Genomic DNA, 15,665 nt, shown 5'->3' on the forward strand with positions numbered 1-15,665 from the left:
AAATACTCAACCCTCCTTCCTCTCCCCTTTTCTCCTGTCCTCAAGTCTGCTTTCCTCTCCAAGACCTCAGCGAGCAGCAGAAAAGCCGGGAAGTGGGTGCGCCGCTGCAGGTCCCAAGAGGAAGAAAGAGGTGGGTGGGTGGGGGTGTCCTGGAGGCGGATAAAAGGGGGGGTGGGGGACCCCTTGACGTCACGGGAAGGAGGTGCCCAAGGGAGGAGGGAGATCGAATGGAGGAAAGGTTATAAATCGCCCCCTCCCGCTGCTCGGCTCGGAATTGATGTCCGCAGGAGGCTAAAAGGAGCGCACCCGTCGGACACTCCCTCTTTTCCTCCTTGGCGGCGGCGGAGGCAGCAGCAGCAGCAAAGACTGCCGCGGCGGCAGTAGCTGAGGAGAGCAGCACGGCGTCCTGGGGACGGCAGCAGTGGGCTCCCCGGCACTCACCAGCAGACTGGAGGCAGGCGCGGGTTTGAGGATTAAAAATTGAATGGTTACGCTTTTTCCGGGCCCGAGCAGCCGCGCTGCCTAGCGCGACAGAGAAACCTTGGGGACCAGGAACCGGAGGCACTGGAGGAGTTGAACCAGAGCGCAGGGGGCCCTATCAGGCATTATTTTTTGGCGCCTCTGGGAAAAGAAGCGATAGTCATCTATCCACCTCGCCGCGTCCCTTACCATGTTCAGCTGGGTGGTCACCGGGGCCGCGCTTTCCGTCCTACTGGGCTGTCTGCTTCTCACAGGTAAGAGTTTTCGGCCGGCCGCCGTCTGGCGTGCCAAGGGCCATACTGACAGAGGGTCCGGAGGATGGAGAAAGGGAGGGTACATAGAGCCCCGGGGGAAAGGAACTGGAATGAGGAAGACTAGTGGAGTTCCAAACCGCTTCCAAGAAAAGACTGGAAAGTGGTGGGGTAGATGGGACGTACAGGGGCGGCAGGTGTGAAGTCTGAGAGGCCGCGAGAGAACAGAACGGCAGACAGATTGGGCAGTGACGCAGGGGACGCTTTCATCTCAAAACTACTGAACTTGCTCCTTGATCTTCGCTCCCAGTTGTCTGTCGAGCTGGGAGTTGGTGTAAATCGTGAATCAAGGTTTGGTTGGCTCCGGGTTGGATCCAGCTCTAGAGCTGAGTAGCTAAATTCAGTGGCCAGTCTTATACCGCTTCAAATCCCGGAGTCCCTGCTCCTCCTCCCTCTGTTCTCCACTTGACTTTTCTCAGCCCTAAGGGGAGCGCACCGGCTAGATGTCCAAACCAAGGATAGCGAGCTCACTCTGGGTTTAGACTTGGGATTGCACATAGTACTGGGTTTCGGGCTATATCTGGACTCAGTAGAACTAATCTAGAAAATTTCTCTGAGCTAGATTAGATTGTGTTGGAAGTTTGTACAACGTATAGATCTGGACTAGAAGAGGAAAGAAAGATAGGAACTAACTTCAACAGTTTGCCAGAGTCATATTACAGGAGGAGACCCAAGTGGTGTTCCAGAGTATCCAAACTCCCCCAAGATCCCATTCTTAGAATTGGGTCAGAGAAGGCAAAAGGTCCCTGTGGTGTCTGTTAACAGACTCTGACAAACCTCAGGAACTTTTACCGAAACTATTAGTCGTGTCATCATTGAACAACGGCTGAGTGGGAATGTCTGGAAACAGACCCCAGCGTTTGGAGACCCCAATCTGTTATCTTGGCTCAGGCGGACGGGCCAGTTCTTTCCCAACTGCTATCTACGAAGGCAATTCAATTCTCATTGTAGTTAAAAACGAAAAGTCCCTTGCAAAATTGATTAACCTTTAGTGGGACAGTCCCAGACTGAGATTTTCACTAAACTGGGTTATATATGACCTTGCTTTAATATTTCAGAGATTATCAGTTTCACCGGTGTGGGTACTCCCCCTACTAATGCATTCGGTAATACTTTAGCAAGTTGTTATTCATAAGGGAAAAATACAATTTTCACTTGGTAGACAATCTGCTGCTGCTGACATTATCCTAACTGAAGTAAGCTGAAGGACCTTCCAAACTCAATCTTCTCTAGCTTAGATGAATTCATATTCTACTACTTATATTCTAAAATATAACTAACTTCAACTTTCACAGCTTTCACAGCTTTCAAGAATTCCAGGGTCACCTCTCATAGTGTCTGTTTGGCAAAAGGAATAAGATTTTAATTATAAGATTTAATAAGTAAGATTTTAGTGGCCGAGGGAATGAATAGAAATCAACAAAGGAATAGATACCTTCTTAGAAATTAGATGGACAACTTCCTCTTTGAGATGAAATGTGTCTCCAAAACCATTACTACTAGGAAATTAAAGAAGTCAGGTGATTGGACACCTTGGGATCAAGAATGTAAAGGAAAATTAATGCAATAATTGAAAAGACCCAGATACTCAAGAAAGGATTGACTGGTTTGGAGCATTTGTGCTTTACTTCTCCCTTTCCAACATCTAAAAGGTGAAGGGATTCATTGGTTTGTTTGTTTGTTTGTTTGTTTTGTTTGTGAAAGGTAACGGTCTTAAATACTCCTTTGCTTGGCAGGAAGAAATGCTAAAAATCAATATGAAGCTTCATAGGGAGGGATATCAGTATAGCAATATAGCATGGGAAAATATTCATTAATCTTAGACCCAGCTAGAAGGCGATAACAATTGAATTTTCTCAGTGGGAAAACCAATTAGACTGTCAGTTCTGAGTAACAAGTAATAACTCCAATTAGACTGGTTAAACTATTAAATTCAGTCAGGAATGGTTTGTAAAGTCTAAAAGTGCCATAAAGATTAGGGGAAATCCCAAAATAACTGTAATAAATTGAATGTTTTGTTTTCTGCTCCTAGCAACATTTTTTAAAAGTTGTCTGCTATGTAGGCATCAAATTTATTTGCACTCATTAATTAATCACTTAGCAGGAATTAATCTTTATGATTTGTATAGATGTTGGGCAGCATCTCCCTTTAAATTTCACTTGTTTTACTTTAAGTGGTCAGAAATATTGCATCCCTTTCTGGTCTTTAAAAAGAAACATTCATTGAGAAGAATTTTGGGGAAAAAAAAGATTGTCATAGTGAGAGACTATAAGAATACCTCTAAGAATAGAAAACCTCTAAAATTCTAGTATATTGCTCCCTTGTACACAAATCTTTTTCGATGATGTGGTTTTTTTATTTTTTTAAAAAATGAGAAATTTTCTTTTTTCTTTTCATTAGCTAAAGGTTCATTTCCTAACCTTTTGGTTACTATACCTGGAAAGTAAAAATAGAAATATTTTTATTTTAAAGTTAACCTTTTGAAGATCCTCAAGATGTTTACAGATGTATAGCTATATGCATTTAATTGATACTTATTGTCAAATACTAGCATTGAAAAACTAGGTGAAATCAGTGTGGGAAACTATAATGAACATTCAAGTAAATGAACTATGTTTTCCAAATTGAAAGAGAACTAAATATTAGTGTTGGACTAATTTTTGCTTAACTAAATTTTAAGGTAGGAGTCAGTAATTTTTGCTCTGTTTTGTATGTTAATTATCCTTTGCTTTTCCTCATATACTTATATGGCAACAAAAAAGGAGGTCCCTAAAATTTGAATTGAACTCCAAAAACTGCACACAACATATTGTACCAACTCAGTATCTTGTAATCTACATTCTTTACAGGTGTTTCATAAAGGTGTGCTTTAATCAATGCATTTTACAATGTCATTACTTCATCCCTCAAACGGAAAGCCCTGGGAAATGTATTTAAGTGCCTTCTTCTTATTAGTTGTACATTTGAGATCTATATTCCAGAGATATGTGTCTATGATATGTATCATTAATCTAAAAGTCATACTTACTCTGCCTTGCCATGTAAAATGTGAGCAGATCTTATTCTGTGCTTCACTTTTTGTGCACATCCAAATAATTGCCATGCAAAAGCGACTGAAACGTTTTATTGTTACAAATTCTAACATTAAATAATGACAATCAAGTTTTTCCTCTAACAGAAAAGCAGCATGTTTTTAAGTATAGACTTTATGTATATGTGTATGTCTGTCTCTTTCTGTGTCTGTCCTTTTCACACATGTCCACGAGCATGAGTGTACACACACACGTATCTCAGAGATCTGGAATACTTAGGCACATGCCCATATGTAAACTATAGGCAAAGAATTGATTTGACCATTGTATTTGATTTTTAAAAAGATATCTTAGTTAAGGATTGAGCAGTTGAGACTGTCTCAATAAACTAATTAATTAAACTAGTTTTTTTTTAACTAATAGATTATATCTCTGTGAGCAATAAATTTGCTCTTGGTAAGGATGTATTTTTCAAGAGTTGAGCTGTTGGTATTTGTCACAGATTTTCCCCTGCTATTAGTAACTATTATATTTTGCTTTTCTTGGACTAGTAGAATTCTATGTCACATGATGATATTGCTTGGTATCTTTAACTGTCACCAGTCACTGAAAATGTATATGCTTCAACTTTGGGGAAAAGGAGGGAGTGAAATATGAAAAGTTCACATATATGATCTCAAAATAACTTTTTAATTAGAGTTTCTTTGGGTGAGATTCAGGGGGACTGAGCCTCTAAAGCCAAGTTTAGCCTTCATTGTATGGCTTATCTTATTTTTTAAAAGAGAGTGCTTTGTTCTACCTTACAGTATTAAGGAAACTGTCAAGACATGACTTCATTTATTTTGGGGACACTATTATGAGTGATGAAAATGCCATGTTGGAAAAATGCTTTTAAAATGGACTAAGAAAAAGCTTAAATCAATGTCAATAAAGGAAAAGCATTCTAAACCACTGTCGCCTAAATACCAAATTTTTTTATCCATTTTTATTGTTTACTTTGGTTTGGACATTTTATATTTGAAAATAGTAAAAATTTAATCCTAAAGTTTAAATAGTATGTGGTAAAGTAAGTTATTCCTCTTAATATGCTTATTTTCTTTTTACATTAGTTTTGTATATGGAATAAGGATAGAAATGGATAGGAAATGACTTAGTTATGGAATTCAAAATGTAATTCAATAATATTAATGGAAAACACCAATATTATTTAAATACTAATTATAATTTTGGTTTTTCAGTGTATGTGTCACTAAGAAAAGATAACCAAGAATCTATCAGATTTTTTATTTCAACTTAGAAAAAATGTTCATGACTATTGGATATTTTTTGACACTGAATATCACTGTCTGCTGCTTTCCAGAACAATTGTTCATTCCACACACTCTTGGGTGGCTCGGAAAATGCAAGCTGCTGATGATTAAATTACTGGATTTTATGCCAGGCTAAGAGAGTGAAAGGAAATAAGAGGGATAGGGGTAATTGAGGAAGGACTTGAAAGGAAGGACTCTGGCTCAGCTTGTGGGACTGCAGTAGGGTTTCATTAAGGAAATGGTTCCATTGAGTCTGCTAGAGATAGTGGGTTAGATTTCCTGCATCACAACTGGAAGCAGGAAGAGGGGATACAAGAAGACTGCCTGGGGCTTTCCCACTGGGTTTAGGAAATCTGACAACTCAAATGCCATTTCTTCTCAGTCAACTCCTCTGTTGCCACGGTGGATGCTGAAGTTCCCTCATGTCTGTTGGGCGTTTTTCTTCTGGGAAAAATGTCTTTTTTGAAGAAGTAAGAATTCCTCACTTGTAGTTAATTAACACATGGAAAAACATGATCAGGGGATGACTATTTTTAGGGTAAAACATTTTTACGGCATTCATAGTAGAAAGAACTCAGGCTTTGGAGATAAGAGACCTGGGTTCAAATCCCAGATTTGCTATTTTAATCTCTCTGTGCCTCAATTTCCTGGTGTGTAAAATGAGAGAGGACAGAAGAGGCTTGTTTGGATTAGATGTGTTTAGGGTCCCTTCCAACTCTAAAAATATGATCCCTTTGAATAGTTGTCATAAAGTTGTCATAAGGTAATGCTATGATTATCACAGAAGAAATTACTGTCTCTAGCTTCCAAGGCCAAAAATAAGGTAAGCCCTCAATTAATAGTAATTTTTGATACCTTCATTGCTCATGATACCTTTAGAATAGGTAGTTTCAATGAAGGATTTTTTTTGTCAACCAAAGTTTTAGAGATAAGTTGTCATCTTCTTCATGAAAAGAAAACATAATCTTAGAATCCTAAAACCTGGAAGGAAAGAATCTGAGATGTCCAAACATAGCTGAAAATTGATGCCCAGAGAGACTATAAGTTGCTCTTAGAACAATGACAGCTCTTGTTTAAATTTATCTTATTAATAACTATTTTTAAAAAGACCAATAACTTCCAGATTCCAGCATACAACCAGACATTTATAATCCAAATGAAATTGACTCAGGAAAATAACTGGCATTTCTACAAGAAATCAGTATGTAAGATAGCAGGTACAGTGAAAGAGTTTCTTAAAAATAATAATCTCAGAACCAATCCATAGAGCAGTAATGAATTGAACCAGCTATACCCAGCGAAAGAACTATGGGAGATGAATATGAACCACCACATAGAATTCCCAATCCCTCTATTTTTTTCCGCCTTCATTTTTTATTTCCTTCACAGGTTAATTGTACACTATTTCAAAGTCCAATTCTTTTTGTACAGCAAGATAACTGTATAGACGTGTATACATATATTGTATTTAACTTATACTTTAACAAATTTTACATGTATTGGTCAACCTGCCATCTGGGGAAAGGGGTGGGGGGAAGGAGGGGAAAAATTGGAACAAAGGTTTTGCAATTATTAATGCTGAAAAATTATCCATGCATATATCTTGTAAATAAAAAGCTATAATAAAAAAATAATAATAATCTCAGTATTAGGATACCTCTACCTTAGGATATATACCCATGTAGGCAGCTAGATGGAACAGTGGATAAGAATGCTAGACCTGGAGTTAGGAAGAATCATCTTCTTGAGTTCAAATCTAGCCTTAGATATTTACTAGCTGTGTGACTCTGAACAAGTCATTTAACCCTGTTTGCCTCAGTTTCCTCATCTGTAAAATGTTCTAGAGAAGGAAATAGCAAGTCATTGTCAAGAAAATCCCAAATGGAGTCATGAAGAGTCAGACATAATTGAAAAATGACTCAGTAGCAAAAGCCTTGGGCAGCTTGTGCTAACTGACTGTAAGAGTAGACAGGGATAGCTCATAAAATAATTCTATTTCCCAAAGCTTTGCTACCAGGAAATAATGGGGAAAACCATAATGGGTTTCTATTATTTCCTAAGGTTGAATTGAAAAAGTACACTATTGCACATAGTAAGTGCAACCCTATCTCTGGGTAAATTAGTTTATCAGATAGAATAATGATCATCACAAATTTCTAAAAACTGGAGATTAGTAAAGATCTACTAAGTCAGAGATATAGCATGGCTTAGCTGGAAGAGCAATAAATATGGAGTTGATAGATCTGAATTCTAATTTCAAGCTCTGCCTCTTACTCCACTGGTGACTTGGCTAGAAACAAACAAACAAAAGATAAACAAAACCCTTAGCCTCAACTGTAAAATGATAGAGACAAAAAAAAAAAATCAAAACTAAATGCAGTGAAATTTTAATGGCCAAACTTGACCTCAGTGGAGAAATGTGAGTATGCCCTTTCCCTCTTTCCTTTGCAGAGGAGCAATAAGTGGAACATTGCATGGTCAGATTCATTGATGTTTTTATTAGTTTTCTTGAACTTTTTTTCCTCTTTTATTCTTCATTACTCACTCCAAGGTTTCCACAATGCTCAATTTTTTAATTCAAACATTTTACTGATTTGGCTGTGAGGTAGCAAGATCTTGAATAACACTGCCTCTGAAGATTTCCAGATGAGCATCATACAGAGAATGATGGGAAGGCATGTAGTAGGTGTCAATAGGCTACAACGTAAAGCCAAAGAGGAATTTCTAAAGAAAAGGAATTTTGCATGTTATCAACGAATTATGTGTCAGACAGAGAAGACAGACTTTCATGTAGTTAGAGTGAGGAATAAAGAGCTAGAATAAGTACTGGGACCCTCAAGATATTGGGAGAAACCCTCATGAGGCACTTTGGAGAGACACTCTGTAGAAAACTTTTGGGAGTACATTGGACAAGAGGGGCAGGCATGGATAGGTTGAAATATGCATTTTGGAAGGAATTCTTGAAATGAAGTGATCAGAGATTTGTTTGAATATTTTAGTTTGCAATATCTGATTGGCACAAGGACACCAAATAAAGGATGGTTTCACTGACGGGATTAGGCAAGAGGAATATATTAAGAAATGTAGATGATATTAATAACCAAAATAAGTATTAGGCTAGGTAATGTTAAAGGTACCCTCCTGATTTACATTTTTAATATTTACATAGCTCTATGGCCATCTCTCATTTGGAAATAATTCAGGTGGCTAAATAGGGTGACAAGGACAATGTGAGACAAAAATCTAATAGTAATTCTCCTAAACAGAGGATTCATCCCATATGGGCTTTGAAATAACTCAGGCTTCCTTCCACCAGGTTCCTTTTCAGAATCCTGTTTCCTCTTCTTTAAGGAGCTTCAGATCTTAGGAGCCCCAAAGGATCCATAGTTCTGTGCAGCTGCTCCTTAATGGGGCAGGGACAGCTGAAAAAGGATTTTGAGACTTTTCTGACCCTGAGTGCAGGTGGTAACTGTGTGAATCAGCAGACTACTAAAATATACCTCCAAGGAAGAGAAAGGGAGGAAATGTGTTTCAAGGAAATCTTGAATGGGGAAGAGATAATGGAGTGCATGAGGAGAGCAAGGAAGGAAGGAACAATGGTCTGCTCTTCGCTAAGCATTCTAAGCTCTATTAACTTTGGATAGATAACTAGATAAATCTATATATATATGTAAGTGTGTATATTTGAATGTGTGTATGTATATATGTACATGTATATAATATATATATACATATACATATCTGTATATATATGTTAATAACTGTTTTTAATATAATTGGCTTCCCTTATAATCCTATGTATTTTATAAATTAAAAATATTATTTTGAGATGGGATCCATAAGTTTTACTTGAATGTTAAATTTATCCACTATACGAAAAAGATTAAGAATCCCTGTTTTAGACCAAATGAGAATTTTTAATTCTGAATGAAAACTTTAATTTTCCCAGACTGAAAAAGAGGTAAGTGTACTAAGCCTAAGAAGATGTTATTTTTTAGTACAGAACAGCAATAGTTTCCATTTGATTTTGCGATCAGTGACAGCAGCTATCAACATTATCGTCATCATCATCTTAGCAGCAATTTTCCCATGGTCTGAGTTTACTTCAAAATTTTCTTTTATTCCATGTTAGAGAGCCTATATGTTAACTAGAGAAGGCTAAATTGGTACCTAATATCCACCTGTGTTTTCTGCCATTTACAATAAGATATTTTTCAAGTTTAAAATATAGTCACATTTATTAGAATCCATGGAAGATATGTAGTATGCCACCTGTAAAGTAGTTTCATCTTCTGCATCTAGTAAACATGAAGAGAATAGAATTTTCTTGTTTGTATAGTTAGATAGTCCATTGGCATGGGAGAGATTATTTGGAATTGCAGTTTTTCTTTTTCTAAATTGACATTAGAATAATTGTAACTGTATATGAACACTTGGAAAGAGAGGGAAATATTTGAGAAGATTACGTGGTCATCTATAATGAATTTTATTGGTTTCTACTTGGGAGATGTGGATAACTTTCTTTCACAACTAAAGGCTCATGCTAGATTAGAATTTTTGTCCTTTGTAATTCTTTGGAAACTTCTACATTTTAATAAATTACCCATTGGTAATTTTAATTTAATTAGAAATTAGGAAAAAATATTTAGGTATTTAATATTTGCATCAGCCTTAATCTGAGTTTTAAGTTATGAACCAAGTCCCAATTTGATTGAATGTGAAAATTACTTTGTTTAGTTACCTTATTGTCTCATTTATCCCTAAAACCTCAAGTGAAAAAGATCTTCTGCAAAATGTCTGACATATAAGGGTATTTTTTTAAAATCTGTGAAAATTTCACGATATGCTTAATTTAAATGGCAATATTTAGAAAGGATATTAAGACTGAAGTTCAATTAATCTATATTTATTTACAAATTATTCTAGGGGTAAATTTCTAGGACTCAAGATGAAAAGGCTTTTTTGTGTTTTTTATTTGTTTTCAGTTTTTTTTTAAATATGCATTTCCTCTTCAATTTCAAATGATCTACAGGTGTGACTGAATCAATCCATAACTTAGGTGTGACTTAACAGCTTAAGTTTAACATTAGTAAGAGTGGTTTGTCTTAAGATATAGCTTTGATTAAATTATTTTAGAATATTGTGCTTTCTTATGTGATTTCACATTGATTAAAAATGTAATATATTGAACCTAAATTTTTCACTTTATTATTTAACACTTTTTAGTCTGCCATGTATAGCTAACTGGTATGGCAATCAGCTGCTCTAGTCATATTTGTCTTCTGATATGAAATTTACTCTGATTAGCATAAATTGGCCAAGAATTGATACCTGATTAATTTGCATTTAGTTTAGACGAAATCTTAGTGTGTTTCCTTAATTTTCATTTCTGTGTTGCTTGGCATATCTACTGTCTACTTATACCGCATTGATTCCTTAAAAAATGTAGAATGTGCTGAACCTTAAGAGTTTAGAAATGTTCTGGAGTTTCAGGGATCCCTGGAGGTATACTACAGCCCATCATGATTCTAGAATAATTGTGTAAGAATCAATACTTATCAAAAAGGGTGGGATACCCAGGAGGAACCTGGGTGGCAGTAATAAATCCCAGGATGAGTTTCCCACTGGGCACTTTTATACTTTGAGTAGTCCTGTTCCTGTTCTGTTGAACCATTAACTTGATTTTAAGATATTAGTCTGTGAGTCATAGTGTTTTGAACTGGAAAGGAGCATGTAGTACAACCCCCACATTTTACAGATGTACAGCCTGAGGCTCAGAGAAGTTGATTTACCCAGGAGCACAGTGGCAGACTTGAGATATGAACTCTGACCCTTTTGAATCTAAATCTAAATTTACCCCCGCTTTTGCTTTGCTGCACTGCCTCTGATTCGTTAGCAGTTAAATCTTTTCTACTACCCTCAATTCTAATGAAAATCTTCATTTTAAAATTAGTGCATCAAAATGTACAAAATAGTGATGAGTCAATCTGATGAGATGCAGCATGGCATAGTCCTAGAGAGCTGGTCTTGTCAGGAGGACCTGGCTTCAAAACCTGTCTTTGTTTTTGTAACATTATAGTGCCACAGGCAACTGAAACTCTAGGTATAGAACAGTTATGACTCTACATTGGCAAAGGGAGCTTTTGTGCGGGATCTTACTTATTGTGATTAAATAAAAAAAATAAGGTCAATCTGATAGGAATTATTGATGGCTAATTTTGATTCTGACATTTATTAACAGCTATGGCAAATCATAACTTGTTCAGTCTCATAAAATGGTGATAATAGCTGACTTGCCTCAAAGGATAGTGATGAGGAAAGTGCTTCATGAATCTTAAAGCATTATATCAAAGGGATTGAGTGCTTTCAAGATGAAAGTCTTCACAAGATGCTAAAGTCTGGCTGTGGTTCACAACCAGCCATTCTCTTCTTGGCTAAAAAGAGATGATTGAAGAGGATGGTAGCATATAAAGGCAGGGAGAAAGTGAATAGAGAAGAGATAGGAACAGTTTCCCTAAAGGATAACATATCAAAGTTTTGTACCATTTCTTTAATTTTTTAATTCCTCATCAGAAGTTTAAATTGCCCACCTCTACCTCTAATTTTCATATACAAAAGCACAAAATAACTAGGATCAGGTATTTAGGAGGTTTAGAAGGGTTGGGTTTTTGTTTGCTTTGGGTTTTTCCCTCCCAAAAGCAACTGAATGTGAATATGGATGCCCATGGTGCTTTACTTTTTATAAGGAGCTTGTAAATCAAAAAAGTTTGAGTAGGAAAAGAAACTAATGAAGTTTTTTTTTCCTTATTTTAAAAACTAGAGATGAAAGAGATGTCAGAAAGGCAAGAGTTATTAGACAGGTATAAAGAAAAAAATAACATAAAGGTAAAGCTATACTGAAAAAGGTATGGAAGAGGGGAATAAAGAATTTAAAGCCATAAGTAGATCAATGAAGGAATAGAAGAAAATCCAGAGTTCTTAAGAGATAAAGGAAAGACAAAATGAAAAATGAAAAAAAAAAGGATTGTGGACCACTAAAGAACATAGTAGAAAGCAGAAACAAGAGATGATTGAGCATAAGGAAAAGTGGCCACAAAGGTAAGTAAGAGGAAAGAGTCTAGGAAGTAATGTCTGTATATTGTATTTAGCATATACTTTAACATATTTAACATGTATGGGTCTACCTGCCATCTAGGGGAGGGGATGGGGGGAAGGAGGGGAAAAGTTGGAACAGAAGGTTTTGCAAGGATCAATGCTGAAAAATTACCCATGCATATATCTTGTAAATAAAAAGCTATAATTAAAAAAAAAAGGGAAGTTATGTCTGCTTAAATGGTTATACTTAGGATCAGATCTTAATCCATTTCTAATTAATCACTATTGTGCTCTATAATTTCTGAAATTTTTTTTCCTAAACAGAATAATTGAAATTGATTAAGAAATGTAAAAAGTCCAGGCCAAGGGCCCTGCATGGTTTAATTATTTGGGAGTATTCATACTTCCAGATTATCAACGCTTTCAAATGATCTTAGATATTTTTTTCAGGAAAGATCTATCATTATATGATAAATTGGACAGACTACAATAATTCAGCATATCATACTCTAGATAGTAACATTTTATCTCTAGATAAATAACTCTAGAAAATAACATTTCTACTCTAGAAAGTACTCTAGAAAATAACATTTGTGATATAAACATCATTCCTCTAATGGACATGAATAGAAGAATGCTTGTAAAATCTTAGAAAGGCACCTCAATTAAAATATTTATTACTCAAGCGAGCCTAGAGAACATATTAAAATCATAGGAATCCAGTATAGAGAAGACCTGTTTGGTCAGCAGGCATATTACTCTCCAAAGCATATGCAAGGAAAATCAATTCATTTTAGCTTGTTAAGTTCAGAACAAAATTTAATTTGACAATAGAAAACACAATGGCCTAGTAGTGTTTAATGAGCCTTAAAATGTATGCAAACACAGCATTCAGGAAAGGATTCCCTGTGATGGATAGCTTTATTGCTGAGGGTTGGCAACCTAAAGCCCAAAGGTCAGAGGCTTTGAATATGTTGTTTGTGGCAAAGATAGTAAGGTCTTTCTTAATTTACCACCATTAGTATTTAGATTAAAGACATTTCCAAAGGACAGGTTCAAGTACTACAGAAAGATCTCTTTTTTGTATATTAAACTAATAAATATAGAGGAAAAACAGATGAAAAGCAAGAATTTTATTATTCTCAGGTACTTAGTTAAATATTTCTAATACAACTTCTTGTCTAAAAACAAAGTAAAACCTCATCTTGGCATTATGGGATAGCTTAGTTTAAAAAAAACCCAATCTTTCAGGTGAAGAATTAGGTGAGAACTAAAATATGAAAAGCAAAGATAAAACTTTTCAGAATACATAAATGGCAATAGTTGTAATGTATATTGCATATATTATATATTATCTGATAACATATAATATATATAATATTTATACAATAACCATTCTTGTATTTTTAATTTTAAAACAATCATGAAGATTTTTTTTATTGTGCTAGTTACTAAAGCATCAAGCCTATACACTAGAAAAATTAATGTTCATTTTAAAAAAAAGACACTAAGTAAGTTATTTATATAGTTTCCAAATGCTGTATGTGCAACCTTGCTACTATCTAGGGATCAATATTTACTGAAATGTTGCTTCTGTTCTATTGGACAGCTAGTTTTCAGTTTTTCTTTTAACAGAGTTCAACAGACATGCATAAAGCATAATCTGAAAATGATTCATGTATCTATTTGAATAATAGTGTAATACAATTGGCATTGATCAGTCAGATTCTTAGTGGGAAATGGCACTTCAATTCAGCAATATTAACAATGTTAATATAGTGGTCAATATTACTAATTTTTCCTAATAAACAGAGAAAGTAAAGAAATAGCCCCTCTAGAGACAAAACTTCCTTTAAGCATTTTTAATTTTAAGCATCCCCCCTCATCTTCATATAAATAACTGGCTGAAAGATCTACCAGATTTCTATATCCAACACTTTATAAATTGTATGTTGCATCTCTCATCAACCAATTCTTTGACTTTCAGGTAACTCTGATAACTTGGAATATTGTATGACAAATTGGAATGTCATGTTATTAAACAGCTCTGTGAAGAACGTTATTTCTCTTTAATCTCTCCAGTAAAGAGGTCTGGGGCATTGGATGGGAGTAGGACATTTTTAGGGGAAGGTAGCAACACTTTGTTGGCAGGAGATTTCTCATTGACCAAACTTATTAATTGAGGTTGTCACATGAAAAGAAGCTGCGCATGGATATAGGTCATTGTAAGGGTAGACTCTTTAAGGTCACCTGATGACAGGCAAAATGATAAATGTATATGCCCTGTTAAACTATGACCCTTTGGAGAAGCCAGGGGCCTTTTATAGAGAGGCCCACTGAAGATGTAGTCCCCTTATAAATATTGATAGTAGGAATTTCTGTGTTGTCTTAATTTTCTTGGTAAATATTCAAACTATACAGAAATTTCCTTTAAATTACTTTTGTGAGTTAAAGGAAAATGAATTAAGATAATGACCCAATAAATATACGTTATGCAAGTTTTAGCTTTTTCCATACAAAGTTCTCTGTGGTGTTGAGACAGCCATCTATTATATGTACTATGAATACTATCATTGGTTCCATTGTTGAATATAATCTAAAATATGTGGTTTATATCAAGTCATTTAAAAATAATAAGGCTCCAGTGGAATTGTTGAAATTTTTTTGTGGTTAAGTGTTAATTGCTTGTTTGAAATACTTAAAGAAGTTAGTGACTTCTAAATTCACAAGTCTGAAGTCTAGACAATAGTTTCTGAAATCCTTTTCATATGTTTAGGACTGGAAGTATATTTTGGATATAATAAAATTGAAACTTTTTATAATAGTTTTGTTAAAACAAGTGAACAATTTCCATTTTTATAAGTTCAGAGAAAGGCTGGAATAAGTATCTTCTAAGTCCAGTTTTCAAACTGATTTTCTGCTGTAAAGTAGTGATTCCAGCATAGTAAAAAGATATATAATAAAATGAAAATCCTTCTGATATTAAACATACCAATATATATTTCAAGTTTGAATTCCTGTGCTGGACAGCTACTTGAATATTTCTGCTCTACTGGCTGGATAGTAATGAAGATCAATTACCTAGTTTAATCTCATATAGTTTACAATCTAAGTTTGCTGTCTTAAAGTTGCAAATAATCTTATCTGCACAAGAGATTAGTTAGCACTGAGTCAGAGCTTCATGCTATCTTAATGCATGGGGTGATTTCTCAATCTTGGCATAGCAAGAACTTTCTTCACACTCTATCCCAGCTGAAAGAAAAATGTGATAAAAAAAAATTTAATTCTATTGTTTAAAAAATTGTTTTGAAGTTTTCGGAAAAGCAAAATTGTGTGTACAAACATGTACACACAATTATTATCACGTTTGTAGTTTCTTCCCATGAAGACAAAAGTTTTGGAAACAGAAAAAATTAATATTTTTTCAGTTGACGTC

At 35.3% G+C, this 15,665-nt stretch overlaps 1 protein-coding gene across 1 annotated transcript in view; it reads left to right on the forward strand.

The window, feature by feature from the left end:
* The first annotated feature begins 272 nt into the window (after positions 1-272).
* FLT1 (fms related receptor tyrosine kinase 1) overlaps positions 273-15,665 on the forward strand; it is a 174,844-nt gene continuing 159,451 nt past the window's right edge. Inside the window, exon 1 of the mRNA XM_051986524.1 lies at positions 273-734. Within this exon, the coding sequence (XP_051842484.1) occupies positions 671-734 (64 nt within the window). The 5' untranslated portion in view covers positions 273-670. The remainder of the gene's footprint in view (positions 735-15,665) is intronic.

The sequence above is a fragment of the Antechinus flavipes genome, chromosome 3 (assembly GCF_016432865.1).
Source record: "Antechinus flavipes isolate AdamAnt ecotype Samford, QLD, Australia chromosome 3, AdamAnt_v2, whole genome shotgun sequence".
Taxonomy (NCBI): Eukaryota; Metazoa; Chordata; class Mammalia; order Dasyuromorphia; family Dasyuridae; genus Antechinus; species Antechinus flavipes.